The sequence below is a fragment of the Megascapheus bottae genome, chromosome 25, assembly GCF_031878675.1.
Source record: "Megascapheus bottae isolate mThoBot1 chromosome 25, mThoBot2.hap1, whole genome shotgun sequence".
Taxonomy (NCBI): Eukaryota; Metazoa; Chordata; class Mammalia; order Rodentia; family Geomyidae; genus Megascapheus; species Megascapheus bottae.
The window spans coordinates 6,076,452-6,100,281 of NC_143533.1; the positions used below are offsets into that span (position 1 = coordinate 6,076,452).

At 39.4% G+C, this 23,830-nt stretch overlaps 1 protein-coding gene across 3 annotated transcripts in view; it reads left to right on the plus strand.

Moving 5' to 3' along the window:
* Positions 1-23,830, plus strand: part of Smg1 (SMG1 nonsense mediated mRNA decay associated PI3K related kinase) — an 88,923-nt gene that overhangs the window by 25,518 nt on the left and 39,575 nt on the right. For all 3 annotated transcript variants that reach the window (XM_090358109.1, XM_090358110.1, XM_090358111.1), the window contains 20 exons: positions 1,968-2,093; positions 2,460-2,532; positions 4,552-4,649; positions 6,227-6,400; positions 9,358-9,582; positions 11,454-11,555; positions 12,053-12,322; positions 13,364-13,494; positions 13,592-13,753; positions 14,273-14,391; positions 14,749-14,836; positions 14,918-15,019; positions 15,643-15,783; positions 16,259-16,458; positions 17,752-17,948; positions 18,087-18,251; positions 19,727-19,881; positions 21,239-21,381; positions 21,540-21,741; positions 23,374-23,483. In XM_090358109.1, coding sequence (XP_090214235.1) covers positions 1,968-2,093; positions 2,460-2,532; positions 4,552-4,649; positions 6,227-6,400; positions 9,358-9,582; positions 11,454-11,555; positions 12,053-12,322; positions 13,364-13,494; positions 13,592-13,753; positions 14,273-14,391; positions 14,749-14,836; positions 14,918-15,019; positions 15,643-15,783; positions 16,259-16,458; positions 17,752-17,948; positions 18,087-18,251; positions 19,727-19,881; positions 21,239-21,381; positions 21,540-21,741; positions 23,374-23,483 — 2,983 coding nt within the window. The remainder of the gene's footprint in view (positions 1-1,967; positions 2,094-2,459; positions 2,533-4,551; positions 4,650-6,226; positions 6,401-9,357; positions 9,583-11,453; positions 11,556-12,052; positions 12,323-13,363; positions 13,495-13,591; positions 13,754-14,272; positions 14,392-14,748; positions 14,837-14,917; positions 15,020-15,642; positions 15,784-16,258; positions 16,459-17,751; positions 17,949-18,086; positions 18,252-19,726; positions 19,882-21,238; positions 21,382-21,539; positions 21,742-23,373; positions 23,484-23,830) is intronic.

Here is a 23,830-nt window from a genome sequence, read left to right on the forward strand (position 1 = left end):
TCTAATGAAAACTGACCATTTTTGCTTTTTTAAAAAATAAGTCATAATGTTCTTCATTTATATAGTTTGTATATTACAAACCTTTCCTGATTATTTTGAAAATTCATAAATCCACAGGAAAATCATACAACAGATGTTTATATGTACTTTATCTAAATTGATCACATTTAATAACTTTTAGGGGGTGTGATGTGCTGAAGGTTGAACCTAGCATGTGGGGTGTTGCAATTTAGCTCTCACCTGGTGACCCTTAAGTTTTGTTCTCTTTCTTTCTTGGGCTCTCTGTTTCTGTCTACACGTCTGCCCATCTGTCTTTCTCAATTTTGAACCTTGTGAAGGTAAATGACACACATGACAATTCTGTATATAGAATAATCCTTTTCTTTTTAACAGTAATATTATAATCACACCTATGGGAGTGAATTTTCTTGTATTCACAGTACAAATTAAAATTTCTGCATTTACCCTAAAGGTGTCTTTTATAGCTATGTCACTAGTAACCAAGGATTCCATTAAATTCAAGTACTGAATTTGATATTATGCCTTTTTAAAATCTCTTAAAATAGTTCCCAAGAAAAGGAACTTTTTATGTTAAGTTCTACTTTCTGGACTGTCACATTGTTCTTTCTTGGTATGAGTCAATTAGTACTTTATGCATGCATGCTTCCCACAGCACACCAGCAGGCAGTTAATATTGTTCGTCCACCCTCCCACAGACAGTTTGATCACTTGCAGGAGAGGATGACTCCCAGAGCGAATCTGCCATTTGAGAAGGCTTCTTTTTCCTCTTTGGAGTTAGTGATCTTGATGTCATGCCTTAAGACACTTGGAATACTATGGGTTTTGGTACTATTTCCCTCAGGGAGTGATTGTCACCTCCACTGATTCTCTGTTGTACAGGTTACGACATTGACTGCTGTGAAGTAGAGACTTGTAATTCTAGCGTATCTTTTATGTTTAGGACATGTTTTTGTAAAGAAGAGTTGTTTCTTTTATGAAAAATTTTTTAACAACTCTAGAACATTCTATCAGTGGTATGTATCAGTGTGTATGTATTGGTAACATGGTCTGCTTGTCATTGACTTATGATGCTCATGCTAAGACATTCTGAGTTGAATTGTATAAACTTTGCTCTAAAGCTAAAATTGCATAAAACTTTTTACATTTTAAATTGAGAAGTAATTATGATACTTTAAAGAAAATAGTTGGAGACCGGGAGTTTGATAGAGTGCTTGCCTAGCATGCATAAAGACCCAGGTTCAATTCTCAGTACCACATACATAGAAAAAAGCTGTAAGTGGTATTGTGGCTCAAATGGTAGAGCTCTAGCCTTAAGAAAATCCAAGGACAGCCCTGAGTTTAAGCCCCAGGACTGGGTTTTTTTTTAAAAAAAAAAAGGTCAGTGTTGTGGCTTACAACTGTAATTTTAGCTACTCAGGAGTGTAGGACCTGAGGATCAAGATTCAAAGCCAGCTCGGGTACTACAGTCCGTTGAGACTCTTATCTCCAATTAACCACTAGAAAACTGGAAGTGATGCTGAGGCGCAAGGGGTAGTCTTGAGCTGAAGAGCTCAGGGACAGTGCCCAGTCCTAGAGTTCAAGCCCCACAACCAACCAAAAAAATAAAAAAGAGAAAGAAAGAAAATAGTTTCCCAGACACTCTTTTGTATTTGAAATTTAGGGAGAACCAGGGTATATGTGGGCACTTACAAATAAAATAATGGACAATGATTAGTAGTTACTTAGTAGTTAGTTGCTATTCAAGGAATGTTAGTAGATGTTAATCGTGCAAACAGTATTTTCACCCTACCAACTTTGTGGCGTTGAAATGTTTTCGACTTTCTAAACTAAAACAGCCTTGTTTCCTTTGATAATATGATTAGTTTTAGTTATAGTCACCAATAATCTAATTTGCTTGTTTTCTCCTTACTTTGTTAAATACTTACAGTTTGTAACTTATTTTTAAGCTTGTAATGACCAGCCTACAGTCCATCCTTGAAAATGTGGATACACCAGAATTACTTTGCAAGTGTGTTAAGTGCATTCTTTTGGTGGCTCGATGTTACCCTCATATTTTCAGCACCAATTTTAGGGTGAGTTCTCTACTATCCTTCTCCAGTGATGTGGGGAGGGGAGGATTGTGTAAGTGAGAAACTGGGAAATGAGAGATAGTACATTGATTCTCCTCTTTTCTTTTTATCAGTGGTGTTAGAGGGTTTTTGTTTGAATGATTGCAGTGACACTGGTTTTATGAAAATAACAAATGTACTTTCTGACCTCAATACTTCAGGATAAACTATTTCATCCATATCATGATTACTGTCCCTTTATCTTCCTAGTTTCTTAATGTCAAGACCATAGAACAGAAAGGTGTTTTCTTAGCATCCTTTACTGTAAATGGTAGAATGGCAGTTAAGTGCTTCTAGTGACTGGCTTCCTCTCTCTTTCTCTCCATCTAGGATACAGTGGATATATTAGTTGGATGGCACATAGACCATACTCAGAAACCTTCACTCACACAACAGGTGTCTGGTAAGGCTTCTGTTCTAGCTTATGCCAGTTTTTTACTTATGATGGGCAGGAATGCAGGCCCTCCAAGGCCATCTACTCACTATGGTCCAGGAAATCTATATTGCTTGTGGGAATTGGATATTATAATTGGATATATTTTATATTTTTTTTTTCTTTTTTTGCCAGTCCTGGGCTTGAGCTCAGGGCCTGAGCACTGTCCTTGGACTTTCTCAAGGCTAGAGCTCTACCACTTGAGCCTCAGCACCACTTCTGGCTTTTTTCTATGTATGTGGTACCGAGGAATTGAACCCGGGTCTTCATGCATGCTAGGCAAGCACTTTAACCACTAGGCCAAACTCCCGGCCCGGATATATTTTATATTATGAATGAGTGTTACTTAGTTAAATTGATGTCAAGGGAAAATTGTGTGGTTAGTAGTAGGGAGTGTGAGTACAAATTGGAATGTTGCTCCTGTGAGAAATGTGGAGGATGTATCTCAGGTCACTTGTAGCTCATCTTGGCAGAAGGAAATAATGACAATTGCAATACCCTGAAGTTCAGAAGGGTAGAAACTAGTTATTTGAAATTTTTGTTGTATTTCTAATTACTTAGAACAACAGCAACAACAATCCTTCCTTTCCCTACCCCACATAGGTATTTAGAGAACTGTGACAAATTATAACAGTGGTTTTATCTTTGAGTGAATGTTTGCATATGTCAGCAAATTCCAGGTGCAGTAAGTTCTCTGTGTACTTGGTTCTATACACTTCTAAAAGTGAGATGTGTTTGAGAATAGGTTGGTCTCCTTTCTTTTCTATTGTGGAGGTAAGAGCACCTCTGATGGCTGGATATGGATATGACCCTTGGCTGCAAACCAAGTGGATGGTGGCATTTCAGTTTAACATCAAGTGTAGAGAGGCCATATGGGTATGGATGTGGAACCTTCTAGGAATTAAGAACATGAGGTGTGTAGGTTTTTTTTTTTGTCAGGGGGCGTCATGGGGCTTGAACGCTGGGCCTGGGAGCTGTCCCTGGGTTCTTTAGCTCAGGGCTCCCGCCCTACCCTTTGAACCAAAGCACCACTTCCTGTTTTCTAGTGGTTAATTGGGGATAAGAGTCATGGACTTTAGTGCCTGGACTTTAGTGCCTGGGCTGGCTTTGAACCTCGATCCTCAGATCTTGGCCTCCTGAGTAGCTAGGATTACAGGCATGAGCTACTGTGTCCTGTTGAGGTTTTTAAGGAATGCTCATTTCTGTAGCATTAAAAGAAGTTTTCATCTGGCACCAGTGGCTCACACCTGTTGTAGTCCTAGCTACTCAGGGGGCTGAGACCTGAGAGTTGCAGTTCAAAGCCAGCCAGGGCAGAAAAGTTCTCACAAGCTCCTTTCACAAGTGGAGTTGTGGCGCTCAGATGGTAGAGTGATGTCTTTGAGCCAAAGAGCTCCAGGACAGCACCCAGGCCCTGAGGTCAAGCCCTATAACCAACAACAACAACAAACAAAACCAAAATCCCGCAGACCTTCAGTACTCATGACTGTCAGCATGTTATTTCTAGTTAGCAGTCCTGATTCTATAGAGAACAGGCTTTGAAATGGGCAGCTTAAAAGATAGCTTTAAAACAAATTCTCGTGGGCCAGGAGTTTGGCCTAGTGGTTAAAGTGCTTGCATAGCAAGCATGAAGACCCGGGTTCAATTCCTTAGTACCACATACATAGAAAAAAAGCCAGAAGTGGTGCTGAGGCTCAAGTGGTAGAGCTCTAGCCTTGAGAAAGTCCAAGGACAGTGCTCGGCCCTGAGCTCAAGCCCAGGACTGGGAAAACAAAACAAAACAAAACAAATTCTCTTGACTAAGCCTATGGTTTGTTTGATAAAATAATTTTAATAACAATATTACTAATTAGTATCATAATTGTACAAAGGGCTTCAATTCGACATAGTAAATTTAAAGAATTAAAAGTTTAATTTTTTAAATTTTGGCTTTCTGGGTTTTTTTGTTTTGTTTTGTAACCTGTTCTTTCAAAATTTCTTAATGATTCCAAGGGTGGTTGCAGAGTTTGGAACCGTTCTGGGTAGCTGATCTTGCATTTTCTACCACTCTTCTTGGACAGTTTCTAGAAGACATGGAGGCATATGCTGAGGTGAGTTTATAGAAGGCTATATTATTTCTTAAAGTACCAGTAAAGAAGCATTCAGAAATCTTAAAACAGCCTTAGATGTATGTTAAGGTAATTCATACCCTCCTGATATTTACAGTCGAAATTATAAGACTATCACAGTTGCCCCTCCCCCCCCGAAATTCTTAAATTATAAGGCTATCAAAGGTATAAGCTGTATATTTTACAAATAAGCTGTATATTTTACAAAGCTTGAAATAGTCTTAGTAGCTGTTATTTTCCACAAGACATACCCTTTTTTTTGTGTGTGTTGTTTCCAGATATCTTTGAAGTAAGTAAAGTTGATGTTGAATGGAGATGAAAAAAAGCCTTTGATGGGGGGGGGTTGGGGGTGGGCAGGTGTCTCAGCTCAGGAGGACAAGCCTTGGCTTCATCCAGCTTGGACAGCTATAGCTGGGCTATGTGGTTCAGGGCACTGATGAAACCTCTGGGTTTTCCAAACCTTACTGCCAAGGCTTCAGCTGTCCCTTGGCTATGTATGATTCTTCATGTATACCACAATGCTTTGCAGTGTTGAAAGCACCCTCTAAATTCAGCTTCCTAGTTTCTTCATTCCTTCATTACTATCCAACATGATTTTACTGCTGTATTTAACTACATGGGTCTGTTTAGTTTCGTCAGGGAAAGCAAGGGGTATTTAACTTACTTTTTCTTGCCTCCCCATGTGGCCTTTTCTCACCTACCTTTACTCTGCAGCTGCCTTTCTGAATCTGCCCATTCTGTTCAAAGACATTTCCCTTTGGCTTTCATAGTGGCTTATTGTTGTCTGCAGATACATGATGCTTCTATCTTCCTCTCTTTTTATTAGGTTTTGAACTCAGGGCCTTGCCTAATTGTCAGTCTCTCCACGCTTGAGCCTTCTTCCCAGTCCCTATAATGCTTCTGATGTCTTAAGTTTTGCTGATTTTTCTCTTTTGAGTGTATCTTATGTCTTTACCAGATTAAGAGGCTATAGAGTAGAAATTTGTAATTTTTTAAAAAAAACTTCCACTTTTGACTTTTACATGCCTAATAATGGTATAGAGTACTATTTTTTTGGGGGGGGGATACAGTGCACGTTTTATTGGTAAGCATGATGTCAGCGGGGTGGGTGTGATGATGTAGTTCGGCGGGTGGGGGTCCTCATGAGTGCAGGGCTCGCCACTTATCCAGAGGACCGTGGTTTGGAATATACTTGTAGAGTACTATTTTTTTATTTAGTGGCTTAAAGGATATCTAGAATGAGTTTAGTATAAAACCAATTAAGGAATGGGAAAATTTTCTGGTTTATATCTTTATGTACTTATAGTATACATAGTAAAATAGATTTTTCTCCAACCATCTCTGCAGGAGATTATTTCCTAAATCTGTGGGTTTCATGTGGGCTATTTTAAATAGGTAAAAACCTATTTTGATATTTGGAGTCATATGTATTATCCTCTTCTAGTTTAAGATTCTCAATATACAGAGTATATTCTAAACTTAATTGACTAAAAAATGGGAAGACTACTGGGTGTGGTGGCACATACATACCGTAACGAATGTTGTAAATTCCCATCTAGGACCTCAGCCATGTGGCCTCTGGGGAATCAGTGGATGAAGATGTTCCTCCTCCTTCAGTGTCTTTACCAAAGCTGGCAGCACTTCTTCGGGTCTTCAGTACTGTGGTGAGGAGCATTGGGGAACGCTTCAGCCCAATTCGGGGTCCTCCAATTACTGAGGCATATGTAACAGATGTAAGTGTCTTTAGTAGTTTGAAGTATCACTCAGAAGCAGAACTGTTATGTACTGTAATTCTTCTTGTGCCTAATGAGCCGTGGTGTTGGGTTTTTATGTGTGTAGTGTCTGTGTATCCCAGCTAGAAAAGCATGGAAACCTATTGTTTTTACCCCTAGCTTCTTCCTATGATCCCCTCCGCTTGGAAAACGTGACCACTGAGTTACTGAATTTTTTAATTTCCATGGAATTTTCTCCTAGAGACTTCACAGATCCCACTGATTTCTTTTCAAATGCAAATTTTAAAATATTATTTTCTTACTTTTTAGAGTCATATTTTAACTGTGTGCCAATGGTTCACACCTGTAATCCTAGCTACAGGAGGCTCAAAGCCAGCCTGAAGATATGAAAGCTGTGAGACTCTTATCTCCAATTAATCACTAGAAAACTAGCTCTGTGGTTCAAGTGGTAGAGCACCAGCCTTGAGCTCAGGGACAGCACCCAGTCCCAGAGTTTAAGTCCCATGACCGACCAAAAAAAATTCATATTTTAATTTTTTCAGCATATTAAGTTTACACATGGTAAAGAAATCTCAGAAACTTATTTTCTTGGGTGAGGATTTGGCTCATAGTAGAGGATGTATGAGTTCCGGAGTGCTATCCCCTGCGCAAGTTATCTTCATAGGATACAACAAAATGAAACTTTAACCTTTCATGTCTTTACAGTTTTTTGTTCTGTTTTGTTTTGCCAGTCCTGGGCTTGAGCTCAGGGCCTGAGCACTGTCCTTGGACTTTCTCAAGGCTAGAGCTCTACCACTTGAGCCTCAGCACCACTTCCGGCTTTTTTCTATGTATGTGGTACCGAGGAATCGAACCCGGGTCTTCATGCATGCTAGGCAAGCACTTTAACCACTAGGCCAAACTCCTGGTCCTATCTCAGCCTCCTGTATAGCAAGGATTACAGGTGGGAGCTACCAGTGCCCAGCTTCTTCACAGGTTTTTTTTTTTTTTTTTTTTTGGTAGGTCATGGGGCTTAAGCTTGGCCTGGGCCCTGTCCCTGAGCTTTACCCTTGAGCCAAGTTCCATTTCCTATTTTCTAGAGGTTAATTGGAGATAAGAGTCTGAGGTCCTTTTGTGCCTGGGCTGGCTTTGAACCTTGGTCCTCAGATCTCAGCCTCCTGAGTAGCTAGGATTACAGGCATGAGCCACCATGCCCAGCTTCTTTACAGTTTTTGATACTGGGTTTTCAAATAACATACAAATAGACACACCAATTCAAAATGTACACTAATATGAGTCCCATTGTAAGCAGTGATTATACTTCAGTGGTCCTAAAAATTAGCTGCATTCTGTTCTAGCACTGTGTGAGTTTTCCTTTCACAGGAAAAATGAGCACAGACACTACTATGTTTTTTTTCCCTGAGAGAGGCATGTGTGTAGTCCCAGAAGGTTTAATGTACATTGTTATAGTTTTATTGTTCAGATATAATGCTAACTTCTGGAAGCATTTTCTTCTGCTATATATATCCCCCCCTCCTCCGCATACACTCCTTAAGATTGAACTCAGCGCTTGAGCACTGTCTTTGGACACATTTCACTCAAGTCTCATGCTCTGCCACTTAAGCCACAGTGCCACTTCTGGCTTTTTCTGTGCATATGGTCCTCAGGAATCAAACCTAGGACTTGGCTTCATGCTTGCTAGGTGAGCACTCTACCACTAGGCCACCGCTCCCAGGCTCAGGATATTTGTTAATAAATGTAATTCTTGGTGAGTTAATTGTATGTGATAACAGATACATCACATTCTAAAGACAAACTTTTCATGTTACTATTTTAAATTTGTAAATTGGTTTAATATTTTTGTTTTCCTTTTTACTAGTTTAAAATGAGGCTTTTAAAAGCCTGAGCTGTAGTAAAAAGCAGTTAACTCACATATGAAACAAAGGGAAAGGAACCTAATTATTTTTCAGGATAGCTACATTAAAAGTCTGTTACTTTGTGAAGGTTTTAAATACAGGTCTATTGACCTACAGAAATACTTAGCTGCAACCTTTTGTTTTCTCTTAGTATTAATAATTTATAATTATGTATGTATATATGTTTTGTGTATGTGTGTGATTTGAGAAAAACTGATCTTTAGAATCCTTAGTAGGTATTATATAGCAAGCCTAGAGAGTCTTATCTTGCATAAGAGCTTACCAGCGGCTGGGAATAAAAGCTTGTCTAGCATGTTCACAAATATATGAACTTAACATTAGCTCAAGATGACCTGGGTGTTCACTTTTCAAAGACTGATTATCTGAAGCCCAGGAACTGATTATAAGATAGTGTGTTGTGAATTGTAATCATTTTTAATTCTGGTCTTTTTCATGATGATAACAGATAATTTGCCATGCTCTAGGGATGGCAAATTCTATTTCCTGTCATAAAAATACTTGGGAATTTTTTAGCCATGATTGATTCTTTTCCTATATTAAGGACAACCTTATTGTTTAGCTACTAAGAACTACTACCTAGTAGGTTACTGGCTGTAGGCATGGTGGCACACATCCATAATCAAGAGCCTAAGGCTAGAGGATTGCAATTTTGAGGCCAGCCTGGGCTGAACACAGTGAGATGCCATCTCAAAACAAAAAACATGGGCCCTGATTGTGGCCTAGTGGTAGAGTGCTTGCCTACCATGCATGAAGCCCTGAGTTTGATTCCTTGGTGCCACATACACAGAAAAAGCAGAAAATGATACTGTGGCTCAAGTAGTAGAGTGTTAGCCTTGAGAAAGCTCATGGACAATGCTCATGGTCTGAGTTCAAGCCACAGGACTGGCCCCCCCCCCCCAAAAAAAAAAATCCCCCAAACAAATGCTATAACAAGGCAAGCTGTTAATTTTTTGTTGAAGCTGCATTAAATAGAATGTGTTTTCTTGCCAAGTGGAATCATGTGCATTTTTTTAAAAAGCTGCTTGTTTTCCCCATTTGCAGGTTCTGTACAGAGTAATGAGATGTGTGACGGCTGCAAACCAAGTATTTTTTTCTGAGGCTGTGTTGACAGCTGCTAATGAGTGTGTTGGTGTTTTGCTCGGCAGCTTGGATCCTAGCATGAGTATACATTGTGACATGGTCATTACATATGGATTAGACCAACTGGAGAATTGCCAGACTTGTGGTACTGACTATATCATCTCAGTCTTGAATTTACTCACATTGGTATGTGAATTATTCTTTTGTTCCTTTTTGATATATGGGTTTATTTAGGCTTTTAGATAAGTATTAAGGACTTGGTTTGCTGGGTTTTTTTTTTAAGTTTTTGTGCATTGATCAGTCTAGTTTCATTTATTCTAGTATCAATTTATTTTTTTAAAAATCTGCTGATTTCAGTGCAACTCAGACACCTCCCCCCCCCCCCCTTTTCTTTTCTTTTCTTTTTTTTGCCAGTCCTGGGCTTGGGCTCAGGGCCTGAGCACTGTCCTTGGACTTTCTCAAGGCTAGAGCTCTACCACTTGAGCCTCAGCACCACTTCTGGTATGTGGTACCGAGGAATCGAACCCGGGTCTTCATGCATGCTAGGCAAGCACTTTAACCACTAGGTCAAACTCCCGGCCCCCCTTTTCTTTTTTATGTGGGCCTGGGCTTGAACTCTGGGCCTGAGTGCTATCTCTGAGCTTTTTCTGTTCATGGCCAGAGAGAGCTCTGCCACTTGAGCCACAGTTTCCCTTCTAGCTGTGTGTGTGTGGGGGGGTGGCTGTGTGTGTGGCTGTGTGTGTGATTAATAGGAGATGAAAATCTCATGGACTTTCCTGCTTGGGCTGGCTTCAAACTGAGATTCTCAGATCTGTTTCCTGAGTAGCTAGGATTACAGGCGTGAGCCATTGGTGCGTATCTTCACTTATTTTTTAAAATGAAACATCCCAAAATTTGGCATTCTGATAAGTATTATGAGAGCTCTTTTGAAGGACCTTTATATTTATATATGTCCTATATAAAACTTGGTTTATGGCTCCCTCCCCCTTTAATGTCCCAACTGTAAGTAATTCCTCCCCCATTATGGACACTGCAAAGCACATGCAAAATAGGACGCAGTAATGAGTCTTTGTATGCTGAATACCAGCTTCTATAATTAGAAACTCACAGGCCATCTGGTTTTGTGTAGCTGCTGACTTTGCCTCCTTCATATCTGTTGATTTTCCATTGTATTGTTTTAAAGAAAATTCCCATTCTTCTAATTCACATTTCTGCTAAGCTCACACAACTCACTTTGCCAATGTGAGAAAAGTGCCAGGATGTAAAATGTATGTATTTTATTTAAGGTTTTTAAGCCTTTTAATATTGCAGTGTGAGTGCTTTAAAATAGAGCTTAGATATCTAATTTGTTTTCTAAATTAATAGGCTTTATTTTATTGTAGTTAGTTGTGGGCCTTGAACTCTGGTCCTGGGCACAGTCCCTGAACTCTTCAGCTCAAGGATAGTGCTCTGTCACTTGATGCGTGTTGCCATTTCTGATTTTCTTGTGTTTTATTGGAGATAAGACTCTCACAGCTTTCATGCCTAGACTGGCTTTGAACCGAGCTCCTCAGCTTAATAGGCTTTATTTTTAATGTAGTTTTTTTTTTTTTTTTTAATTTTTCTAGGTTCACAGAAGAAATGAATAGGAAATCAGAGACTTAGTTACATACCTCCAGCAGGTTTCTCCTAACATTTTGTTTAGATGGTACATCTGTAAAAATAATTGAGCAAAATATTGCTATTAGAAGTTCATAGTCCCCTTTAGCAGTAACTGGTGTTCATCTTCTGGGCTTTGACAAATGTATAGTGACCAGTACTTGTTCACTAGTACAGTGTTATATAGGATAGTCCTACTGTCCTAAGAACGCCTTCCGGTTCATCCACTCACCCTTCCTGTCTTCTCCCTTCATCCCTTGGTAACTCACGTTTTTGTTGCCTCCATAGTTTACTTTTTTAGAAGTTAGCATAGTGGGAATCATGCAGTATGTATCTTCTTTCACTTAACAGTATGAATTTGAAGTTCTTGATTGAATTTTTGTGATTTTAGCTCATTTAAAAATTTTTATTCTTTTTAGATTGTTGAGCAGATAAATACAAAACTACCATCTTCATTTGTAGAAAAGCTGTTTATACCATCATCTAAACTATTATTTTTACGTTATCATAAAGAAAAAGAGGTAAGTGACATGTTAATCACTTTTTTTGGTCTGTCATGGGGCTTGAACTCGGCCTGTGCACTGTCCCTGAGCTCTTTAGCACAAGGCTAGTGCTCTGCCACTTGAGCCACTGTGCCACTTCTGATTTTCTGGTGGTTAATTGGAATTAAGAGTCCTAGAAGAGCTTTGAACCATAATCCTCAGATCTCAGCCTCCTGATTAGCTAGGATTACAGGCCTGAGCCATCAGCTCCTAGCTTAAAGTATTTTATATTGGCAATTTTTAAAGTGCTCTTTATTTGCAACATAGCTTTAGTATTTTAGAAAGGCTCAGAAAGATAATACATACATATTATATATACATTTTCAGACATATATATGTATATATACATGTATGTTCCCAAGATTGTTTTAAAAACAATTGTGATTATTAGGTATTCTTAAATTCATTTTTTGACCCTATAAACTTAAGAGATCTATTTTCTGTTGAGTATTATTTTCTGTAATTTCCTTTTTCAGGTTGTTGCTGTGGCCCATGCTGTTTATCAAGCAGTGCTTAGCTTAAAGAATATTCCTGTTCTGGAGACTGCCTATAAATTAATTTTGGGAGAAATGACTTGTGCCCTAAACAACCTGCTACATAGTCTACAGCTTCCTGAGGCCTGTTCTGAAATAAAACATGAAGCTTTTAAGAATCATGTATTCAATGTAGACAATGCAAAGTTTATAGTTATATTTGACCTCAGTGCTCTGACAACAATTGGAAATGCCAAGAACTCTTTAATTGGGGTGAGTTTTCACTTATAAATTACTGTCCCCTATTTTCATGTGATAGGCCACGGTCTATAGAATTACTGCAGTGGACATATTTAGGACATGCATGTGTAAATAAATTTGGCAGAAGTATTTTTGTGCGACTTTTTGATGTAAAATATTTTACATTCATTCCCTAAAAAATATCTTTCAGGAATTACTTCTGTTTAATATTTTTCATACTTTAGATACATAGAATTCTCTCACTACATAGTCTTTTTTTCCTCTGATACTTTTTTCTTCTGATACAATCATACATATGGTCTTACCTTTTGATTGCCTATTCTAGAATATATATTCACATTTCTTTTCCTTACATTTTTTGTTCTACATAACGTCTTACTAAGTACTTAGCCCAGCAGGCCCATGTAGAACTCATAATGCTTTTGTGACTCATCTCCTGAGTGGTTTTTCAGTGGCTGTCTCTGTATAATTCATTTGCTGCACTATTTCTTCTTAGAATATGCAGTTTAATCCTTTTGAATGTATTTAGAAGTGTGATTGTCAGTACTTGTTCTTGTTACTTTAAAGAAAGATACATTGGCAGATAGCCATTCTGCTTCCTGTTTTGGCTATAGCTCTTTTTCCACTTTATTGGCATGGTTGAGGAATTGTGCACACCCCTCCCCCCCAAATATTATGTACAGTCATGCCTAAGACTTAAAAAGATGTGCTTATTGACGATCCCAGATTATTTCCAAACTGATCTGTCATAGTATGATTTTAGGCCAGTTAGTACCAATAATTCATGACACTCCATATCCAAGTAGCAAAGGAAAGGAAGCTAGGAAGTTTAAGATCCTTCCCAACCTGGATGAAAACGTGACACCCTATCTCCCAAATAAAGCAAGAAGGGCCCCAGGGCATATCTTAAGTGTTAGACTATTTGCCTAGCAAATGTTGTGCTCCAGTATCACAAAAAAGAAATGAACAACTTATTTTGAATGATAAACTCTTGCTATGCTTGTATGCCTTTTGGAGGAGTCATTAAATGTGTCTTGTTTTATATGTTGTCAGATGTGGGCTCTCTCCCCAACTGTCTTTGCACTTCTGAGTAAGAACCTGATGATTGTGCATGGTGACCTGGCTGTTCACTTCCCGGCCATTCAGTATGCGGTGCTCTACACCTTGTATTCTCATTGTACCAGGTACTATGCTTACCAGCCCTCTGGTAGAAAGTTAAAAATAAAAGATATTTTCTTTCTTGGACTTAATGAAAAGGTAATTCCTACTTTTGTCTTCCAGGCATGATCACTTTATATCTAGTAGTCTTAGTTCTTCATCCCCATCTTTATTTGATGGCGCCGTGATTAGTACTGTGACTACAGCTACAAAGAAACATTTCTCAATTATATTAAATCTTCTGGGAATACTTCTGAAAAAGGATAACCTTAATCAGGACACAAGGTACCCAAGCAATATTTAATAAGAGAGCTCTTCTTCACTTTGTAGTTGAGAATATGCAGTGTGGACTACAGGCATGGGATACAGAAGTTTCAACTGTTTGGTGGTTACCTAATTTTTGTGTTCTTTGCTATAATCATGGTCCATAGCTTTATTAAAAAGGCACCATAGGGACCAGGAGTTTGGCGTAGTGGTAGAGTGGTAGAGCATGCATGAAGACGAAGGTTTGATTTATTGATACCACATACATAGGAAAAGCCAGAAATGGTGCTCTGGCTCAAGTGGCAGAGTGCTAGCCTTGAGGAAAAAGCCCAAGGAGAGTGCTCAGGCCCTGAGTTCAAGCCCCAGGACACCAAAAAAAAAAAAGGCGTGATAGCATTTTGACAGAGTAGTTCCAACTTTAGTTTCATTACTTAATGTTTTTTTTTTTTTCAAGGATCCCAAGAAGATTGATATAAGAAAATAATTTTAAAATTGTGTTTTTGCTTTTTATTATAGTCAGCTGTTCATTTTGTGTTTCAGGAAACTGTTGATGACTTGGGCTTTGGAAGTGGCTGTTTTAATGAAGAAATCTGAAACATACGCACCTTTATTCTCTCTTCCATCTTTTCATAAATTTTCCAAAGGCCTTTTAGCCAACAGTAAGACTGATATTTTATTTATCAACCTTTAGAAAGGAGTATTTGGTAATAAAGACAGTTACTTCAGCTCTTCCTGATCTGAAGATGTAAAACCCCTTTTTAGTGACAGATATTGTCAGTGTTGAATTTTGTTTTTCTTAGTGACTATCCCTTCTATATGGTAAACTTTTTCATGGAAGCAGGTTTGTGTGGAAGCTGGCTTGCTTCACAGAGCTGCACTGGGTTAGTGTTCCACATGTTCCTACCATGCAGGCTCAGGCAGGAGCAGAGTCGCTGCTCCTTGACTTGAGAGGAAGAGCGGGTTCATAGTATTGTGACAAAGTGCCACGGCTGATAGTGCCTTTTTCATTTTAACAGCTCTTGTTGAAGATGTGAGTATCTGTCTCCAGGCATGCAGCAGTCTGCACGCTCTGTCCTCTTCTTTGCCGGATGATCTGCTACAGAGGTAGGGCTTAGAGACGGTGTGTTCAATCTGGCCCTAATGACACTGGAATGCTACCATACCTAATTTTTTCATTTTTCATAGATGTGTTGATGTTTGCCGTGTTCAACTGGTTCATAGTGGAACTCGAATCCGGCAAGCCTTTGGAAAGCTGCTGAAGTCAATTCCTTTAGATGTAGTCTTAAGGTACAGAGATTGTGTGTGTATACACAACATTGTTATTTGCTTTCTTTTCTTTTTTTTTAAACATAATCTCACTTTGTATCCCAGGTGACCTTGGGTCTCCCATCCTCTAGCCTCTGCCTCCCATGTACAGGGATTAGGAGTGTGCCATTATGCCTTGCTGGGGCACTGTGTTTTTAGTACCTAGTAAGTTTAACATAAGACAAATCACCATGTTGGTGCTTTAAAGTCATATCTACTATGAATATCCCAGATTGCAGAAGTGTTAATGGATCCAGTGTTATAGTAGATCAGAAAAATGTAAAATTTTTATGAACTTTGTAAGTTTACAATAATCAGTATATATTTATATAGTGTCAGAATATATTTCTTAGTTGTTGACTTACTTAACCTTAATTTTTTCATTGTTTCTAATTAAGTTGATTTGGGAGTTCTGAGAGCCTGAAAATAATGAAATTGTATAATAGATTATCTGTTTTAAAGTTCCAGTTTTATGATTTTACTTCTAATTTAGTTAATAAAATAACTTTTCTTTTAAATACATTTAACTTTTAACTAAATTTAGTATGTGCTGATGTTTCACTACATTTAATATTTGTAAAACTATGATTGTTTTCTGTCTACAGCAATAACAATCACACAGAAATACAAGAAATTTCTTTGGCACTCCGAAGCCATATGAGTAAAGCACCTAGTAATACCTTCCACCCTCAAGATTTCTCTGATGTCATCAGCTTCATCTTGTATGGGAACTCTCACAGAACGGGGTAAGAGGTTTCTTTGGTTGTTGCTTTGGGGAAAAGGAATTTGAAGAATATCTTGACCTTACATCTGGTTTTGGGGGAAGAGTTACCAAATGACAGAGTAGAAAATAATACTGGGTCACTTTAGGTGTTCAGTAGAAATCTTCTTTTGAGGCTGATATTGGTAGAAACAGAAATGGGCTATGTACTTCCTTGACATGGCAGTGAACTGAATTATCACCAGCATTCCTTTGGGAGATCTCCTTTGGAGATGCTTAGAGTGAGTGGAGGCTAATTAGCCATTTACCCTACTGTATCATTTATATCATTCCCTAACTATGAAAAGTTCTCGAAATGCAAAATGGAGCAACTGTTAATTTTATAGGTTTTACCTTTGAGAAGGAAAATTTGTAGTTCTTACTCCTGTTCTCCCTGCAGTTGTTTTACATCATTGAAATGGAGTTGTCATTGTCTGTTAAATGTAAACTACTTTTCCCAGGAAGGACAATTGGTTAGAGAGATTGTTCTATAGCTGCCAGAGACTGGATAAGCGTGAGCAATCAACAATTCCCCGCAATCTCCTCAAGACAGATGCTGTCCTTTGGCAGTGGGCTATTTGGGAAGCAGCTCAGTTCACAGTCCTTTCTAAGTTGAGAACCCCACTGGGCAGAGCTCAAGATACCTTCCAGACAATCGAAGGTAAATTACCTCTTCCTCAGCTTTCATCAGACTGCATCATGCAAACAATGGCCACAACTTTGGCCACTCAGAAAATGAATTTTTTTGTTAAAACAAAGATTTGGAAAAATGTCTTTCTGTGATCTTTTTTTTTTTTTTTTGAGATTTTTTTAAAAAAATTGTAATGTGTAGAGGGGTCTCACACATTCACACATTCACACCCCCTCTCATTCTATGATCTTTTATAAGTAATTTTCAGATACATTTGATGGAATAAAGTTTCATATAATAATTGCATTAGCCACATGGTTGTCAGCCTTGGGTAAAACTTAGGGTTTTTTTTTTTTTTTTTTTTTGGTGGGGGCGGGGGCAGGTTAGGGCCAGTTGTGGGGTTTGAACTCAGGACCTGGGTATTGTTCCTGAGCTCTTGCTCAAGGCTCGTGCTCTTCCACTTTGAGCCATAGTGCCACTTCTGGTTTTCTGGTGGTAATTGGAGATAAGAGTTTCAAGGACTTTCCTGTCTAGGCTGGCTTTGAACCATGGTCCTCAGATCCCAGCTTCCTTCGCAGCTAGCATTACAGGTATAAGCCACTAGCTTCCTGGCTACTTTGGGGAATTTTTTTTTTTTTTTGGCCAGTCCTGGGCTTGAGCTCAGGGCCTGAGCACTGTCCTTGGACTTTCTCAAGGCTAGAGCTCTACCACTTGAGCCTCAGCACCACTTCCGGCTTTTTTGTATGTATGTGGTACTGAGGAATTGAACCCAGGTCTTCGTGCATGCTAGGCAAGCACTTTAACCACTAGGCCAAACTCCCAGCCCCGCTTTGGGGAATTTTTTATGGTTTTCTTGCTGGGTACCTGTGGGTTACCCCAGTAATCCTAGATACTCAGTAATTTCAGATATTCAGGAGGCTGAAATCTGAGGATTGCAGTTTGAAGCCAGCTAGTTAACCCGCAAAAAGCCAGAAGTAGAAGCTGTGGCTCCGTTGGTGGATTACCAACTTGGAAAACTCTAAAGGACCGATTTTAGGTTTAAGTATTAGTATTAGTGCCTGTGTGCGTGCGTGCGCACACACAACTTGGAAGGACAACTCCCAGATTTTAGGTTTAAGCACTAGTACCAACACACACACACACACACCCATACCCATGCAATCTTTTTCTCATAAAATGGAAGATATTTCATGTTAGAATATTTTTTTTTAGATATTTGATAGAGAAGATACCTGGCAAGTGTTGATTTGTGAAGTAACTGTATACTTGTTTGTAGAGTCTTTAAATTTTTCCTTTAATTTAGAAGGTTGTGTCTGCTTCTAGGGATCATTAGAAGTCTGGCAGCTCACACATTGAACCCTGATCAAGATGTGAGTCAGTGGACGACTGCAGACAATGATGAAGGCCATGGCAGCAACCAGCTTCGACTTGTTCTTCTTCTGCAATATCTGGAGAACCTGGAGAAATTAATGTACAATGCATATGAGGGGTGTGCCAACGCATTGACGTCGCCTCCCAAGGTTGGTTTCAGTGGGGCAGTGGTGCCTTGTAAAGACCTCTGGCAGTTCAGGCAGTACATGCAGGGCTACTTGTGTGTTTGACACTTTTCACTTAAAAATTGAACCAATCCTGAGCTTGTCTTTCCCCTTTTTCTAAAGGTCATTAGGACTTTTTTCTACACTAATCGCCAAACTTGTCAGGACTGGCTAACTCGGATTCGCTTGTCTATCATGAGGGTTGGATTATTGGCAGGCCAGCCTGCTGTGACAGTAAGACATGGCTTTGACTTGCTTACAGAAATGAAGACAAATAATCCATCTCAGGTGAGCATGATGTATTTGGAATTATTTTATTTGTAGTGCTAGAAATTGAACCAGAGACTTAATACATATTCCACCATTGAATACACCTCTACCCAAAATTATTTTTAAATCCGTAAGAGAAGCTTGGGTTTAAGTCCTTTGATGTTATATGATCAGTGGATAAGATAAATCAAAATCAGTTCACCTTCAAAGCTTTTAACCCCAAGTCACCTACTTATTTTCTACATAGAACATGTATCTACTTAAGTTTCAGGACTAGAACTTTCTGGGTGATTTCTTTTGTGAAAGAATTGTCTGATATCTGGGAAAGTACTTGAATAATTCCTGGCTTTTAAGTAGGTTCTTAATAATAAGTGATTTAAACACACAGAATGTTTGTTTACGCCAGTATCAAAGCATGAAATTAATCATTCTAAAGAATGATGTTAAAATTCATATTTCTGGGGCTGGGAGTTTGGCATAGTGGTAGAGTGCTTGCCTAGTATGTATGAAGACCCAAGTTTGATTCCTTGGTGCCACGTACATAGGGGAAAAAAAAAAAAAAGCCAGAAGTGGTGCTGAGGCTCAAGTGGTAGAGCTCTATCCTTGAGAAAGTCCAAGGACAGTGCTCAGGCCCTGAGCTCAAGCCCAGGACTGGCAAAAAAAAAAAAAAAAAAAAAAAAAAAATCATATTTCTGTATCTGCATGCATTCACTATTCTTTCACACAAAGATGTCTTTCTTTTTTTTTTTTTTTGCCAGTCGTGGGCTTGAGCTCAGGGCCTGAGCACTGTCCTTGGACTTTCTCAAGGCTAGAGCTCTAGCCCTTGAGCCTCAGCACCATTTCTGGCTTTTTTCTATGTATGTGGTACCGAGGAATCGAACCCGGGTCTTCATGCATGCTAGGCAAGCACTTTAACCACTAGGCCAAACTCCCAGCCCCTCTTTCTTTTTTTTTTTTTTTTGCCAGTCCTAGGGCTTGAACTCAAGGCCTGAACACTGTCTTTGGGCTTTCTCAAGGCTAGCACTCTTACCATTTGAGCCACAGCACCACTTTCTGGCTTTTCTGTGTATGTGGTACCAAAGAATCAAACCCAGGTTTTGTGCATGTGAGGCAAGCACTCTGCCACTAGGCCACATTCCTGGCCCACACACAAAGATTTCTTAGTTAAAAATGTGAAAATAATTTCATTTGATGTTAAATAGCTACAGATTGTTATCAGTAGTAACATCTTTATGATGTTGAGGTCTGTGACTAAATTTTTTTTTTTTTTTTTTTGCCAGTCCTGGGCTTGAGCTCAGGGCCTGAGCACTGTTCTTGAGTTTTCTCAAGGCTAGAGCTCTACCACTTGAGCCTCAGCACCACTTCTAGCTTTTTTCTATGTATGTGGTACGGAGGATTCGAACCCGGGTCTTCATGCATGTTAGGCAAGCACTTTAACCACTAGGCCAAACTCCTGGCCCTCTGTGACTAATTTCTTTAATTGCTGTTGTCAGGGAAACGAACTGGAGGTAACCATCATGATGGTTGTAGAGGCACTGTGTGAGCTTCATTGTCCTGAGGCTATTCAAGGAATTGCTGTATGGTCATCTTCTGTTGTTGGTAAAAATCTTCTCTGGATTAACTCAGTGGCCCAACAGGCTGAAGGGAGGTAAGTTAGAAGAAAAGAAGTGGATGATATAGGCCCTTTGTATTGCTATCGAAAGCATATAGTTCAATGTTAAAACAGCTTTATTTGGTTTCAGGAAAATGTGGCATAAGTCACTAGGAGGCATGTTTAGTATAATTAGGATTGATACTTCGGTCTTTCTTACTTAGAAATTAGTGAAAAATTATATTGGCCAATGAGCTGTCAGTTCTGTAAGTGCTTTTGAGCCAAGTATAGTGGCTATGCCTATAATCCTAACTACAGGGAAGGCTGAGATTGGGAGGTTTGCAGCCTCTAGGTCATCTTAGGCAAAACATTTTGAAAGATTCCATCTCAATGAAGAAGCAGCTTGGCATAGAGGTATGTGCCTGTCATTCTAGCTACAGTGAGGAGCATAAAATGGAGGTCCAGGAGCACAGCTACAAAACAATAACACCCTTTGGCAAAATGATCAGTACCAAAAAAGTGCTGGAAGCATGGCTCAGTAGTAGTGTACTATTAGTAATCCCAGAAGCCCTGAGTTCAAACCCCAGCCCCCCAAAATGAATGTATGAACGTGATCCTTAGTTGAGATGACTCCATATCAGTTGCTAACACAGTGTTGTTGAATGTTTCCTCATTTACTTCAATGAACTTGGCATTCAAGCTCATTCAGAACACACATAATAGAAATAATTGTTGGAATTTCATCTCATATGGGTAACTATTAGTGGTAGGCCTTGCTAGTGTTTTTTTCTTTGATAAATACTTTTCTTCTGATGTAAATATCAGAAAAAGAGAAATTTTATTTTTCTGTTCTCCACACACAAGAAGATAGGAAGGACGCAAGTGTTTTGTTTCCTTCGATTGCTTTTAAACCTTTTGATTGGCAAACTCCTAATACTTAGACCCTGGTTCAGGAGAGTAAGATGGGTGAGGCTGACCAAAAACACAAGTGATCTTCAGGTTTGTTTTTGTTTTGTGTGCCAGGTATGTCCTTTTATTCTTTCTGTGTTTTCATCTTTGTGCTGTTGACAGTTTTCTATTTTAAATGTTAGCGGACTAGTATAGGGTATAAGGCCTCACATTTAAGTAAACAATGCTGTGTCCTAATTGTCTACTTTCTTGTTTGTAGTTTTATTGACTAGGTAGGCTAGGATTATAGGCATGTACCACCCATGTCCAGTTATGTTTAATTATACTTGAATTAATTTTCATATGCAAGGAAGAGATCTAATTGTTCAGTTCTCATGCCCTCACCCCACCCATAATTTATACTTGTTCTTGTCCAGTGAATAATCCATTTGTTAACCATTAAGTAACCATCAAGTTGTTGGAGATTCTCATATTTAAAATAAAATGTCTTCCATTTGCACTTCAGATTTGAGAAAGCTTCTGTGGAGTACCAGGAGCACCTGTGTGCCATGACAGGGGTTGATTGCTGCATCTCCAGCTTTGACAAATCTGTTCTTACTCTGGCCAATGCAGGGCGCAACAGTGCCAGCCCCAAGCATTCTCTGAATGGTGAGTGTTTACAGAAACGAGCACAATGGTTATAATCAAATGTTTTGTCCAAGTGACCCTATTGTATAGTTTTAGGTTTCTCAGCCCTTTGAAATATTAACAGTGGTGGATTCACATTGGGTCACTGTGTTCTCATTTTACTAAATGTTTTCACTTAGGTGAATCCAGAAAAACTGTGCTGTCCAAACCAACAGAGTCTTCCCCTGAGGTCATTAATTACTTAGGAAACAAGGCATGTGAGTGCTACGTGTCCATCGCTGATTGGGCTGCAGTGCAGGAGTGGCAGAGTGCTGTGCATGACCTGAAGAAGAGCACTAGCAGCACTTCCCTCAACCTGAAGGCTGACTTCAACTACATCAAGTAATTAGTACTCCAGCAAGACAGATTTCCCCTAATGGTTATGTTTTCCTCCACGGAGGAGACAGTTTACTTGCTTACACTACTATAAAAATGACTACACAGAGAAGAAGTAATGGAGATGAGAGGATAGAGGATACAGTGAGGGAAAAAGGGTTGAAGAAAAGGTTATCTTTGCTGTAGAAAATATTCTAGGTGACAGCTATTGTTTCTAAATTAGGTATGAATATATAATCAGGCAACAAGGACAGAGAGTTTATAGATAATCAATAAATTAAATCTATAGTACATTAATGGTATAAATGAATCAGAATTGAGTACTCACTGTGTGTAGTCATGGTCAGGAAGGGAAAGATCCTTAGCCTTAGTATGCTAGCCTTCCATTGTGCTTCATTTCACATGTACCACACGCTTGGCCATGGGAGGCATCAGTACAGCACATTTCCCAGAGGTTGAAAGAACACCAATAGAAGGGTTAAGTAGGCCTGGCCTTCACTGTAACCTGAAAAGTAGATTGGGCACAAGCAGTGTGTGGCTATGTGTGGTGAACTGGAGGTAGTGGAGGAAATTGAAGCTTGGGCCCATATGCAGGCAGTATCAGCATAATCATCAGGCATAATAGGCTCAAAGTGTTTGAGTATACGGTGGAGAACCTGCTTCTTGAAAAGATCCAAGAGCCCCACAAAGATGGCTAATTTGTCAGAGCCCACCCAGTCATCAAGCTTGCCAGGAATCCCCTGGGAATTGCTCTCATCTAGATATGTCAGCATCAGACTAAATGTTAAGGGAAGAGATAGGTGAGATGGGAAAATGAAGTCTTTCTCTGGCTTCGGGACAGCTGTAGGAGAAAGTGGTAGACAACAAAGGATCTGAGACTAGCACTAGGGCTAGGAAAATGAGGCCTCTCCTCCTTTTGCTGGGATGGTGTGGGCTGTAGACGTTTCAGAGGTTCATTCCTCTTCAGGTAAATCAAGACAGTAGAAAGACCTTGAGAAGAAGACATGGCTTCAACGAGAAGAAATTGGCGTGGGAGCAGCTAAGGAGGGTTTTAGCCTTCCTTAGGTGTAGTGAAGAAGGGTAGAAAGAGTTTCTGTTGTGGTCTCCCAGCCCACCCACGTGCTGAACAGGTCTCCTGGCTAACAGCCTGCAGCACAAGTAGATGAGGAATATGGGGCAGGGGATTGAGAGCTAGAGGGAGCTGGAGGGAGGAGGAGATTGGGGTTGGAGGAGTAGGGGAGCTGAATGTTTAATAGCTGTGTCTTTCCTATCTCCTGGTCTAGTTTTAGTGTTGACAGTCCTGTCTTCAAAATAAAAGTAGTGGGCAGGAGTTTGGCCTAGTGGTAGTGCTTGCTTTAGCATGCACGAAGACCCAGGTTCAGTTCCTCAGTACCACATACATTAAAAAAAGCTGAAGGTGGTATTGTGGCTCAAAGGTAGGGAAAACCCAAGGACAGTGCTCAGTTCTCAGCTCAAGCCCAGGACTAGCAAAAGAAAAAATATTAAGTAGTGGCAGACCTGAAAGCCATTTTTCAAAATGAGTAGTGTGTGCTGCTTGTCTAGAACTTGTTCTTTCATTGAGGTTCCATAGACTGCAGAGGGTGGTAGAATACAAACTGATCAATGTTTTAATTACAGGTCTCTAAGTAGTTTTGAGTCTGGAGAATTTGCTGAATGCACCGAACAACTGGAATTGTTACCAGGAGAAAACATTAATCTTCTTGCTGGAGGATCAAAAGAAAAAATAGGTATTTGAGAAGATATTTGAGAGAGAGAGAGAGAGAGAGAGAGAGAGAGAGAGAGAGAGAGAGAGAATATGAATGTGTGTGTGTATATGTGTGTATATGTGTGTGTTGTTTAGATTTTGAGACATGGTCTGTGTTGCCTAAACAGATCGCTGACCTCAAAATTCACTGTATACCCTTGGCTGGCCTTGAATTCTTGGTTTGCTTTACTTATCACTTGAGTGCTGATAGGTTTATACAACCACAGCTGGTTTGTATGTGGATAAGTTTCTGAAATGATCTTGGGTATATTTTATAAAAATCTGGAAGTTAGTATATATTTCTTTGGGAGAAGGATGCAGAGTCCCATG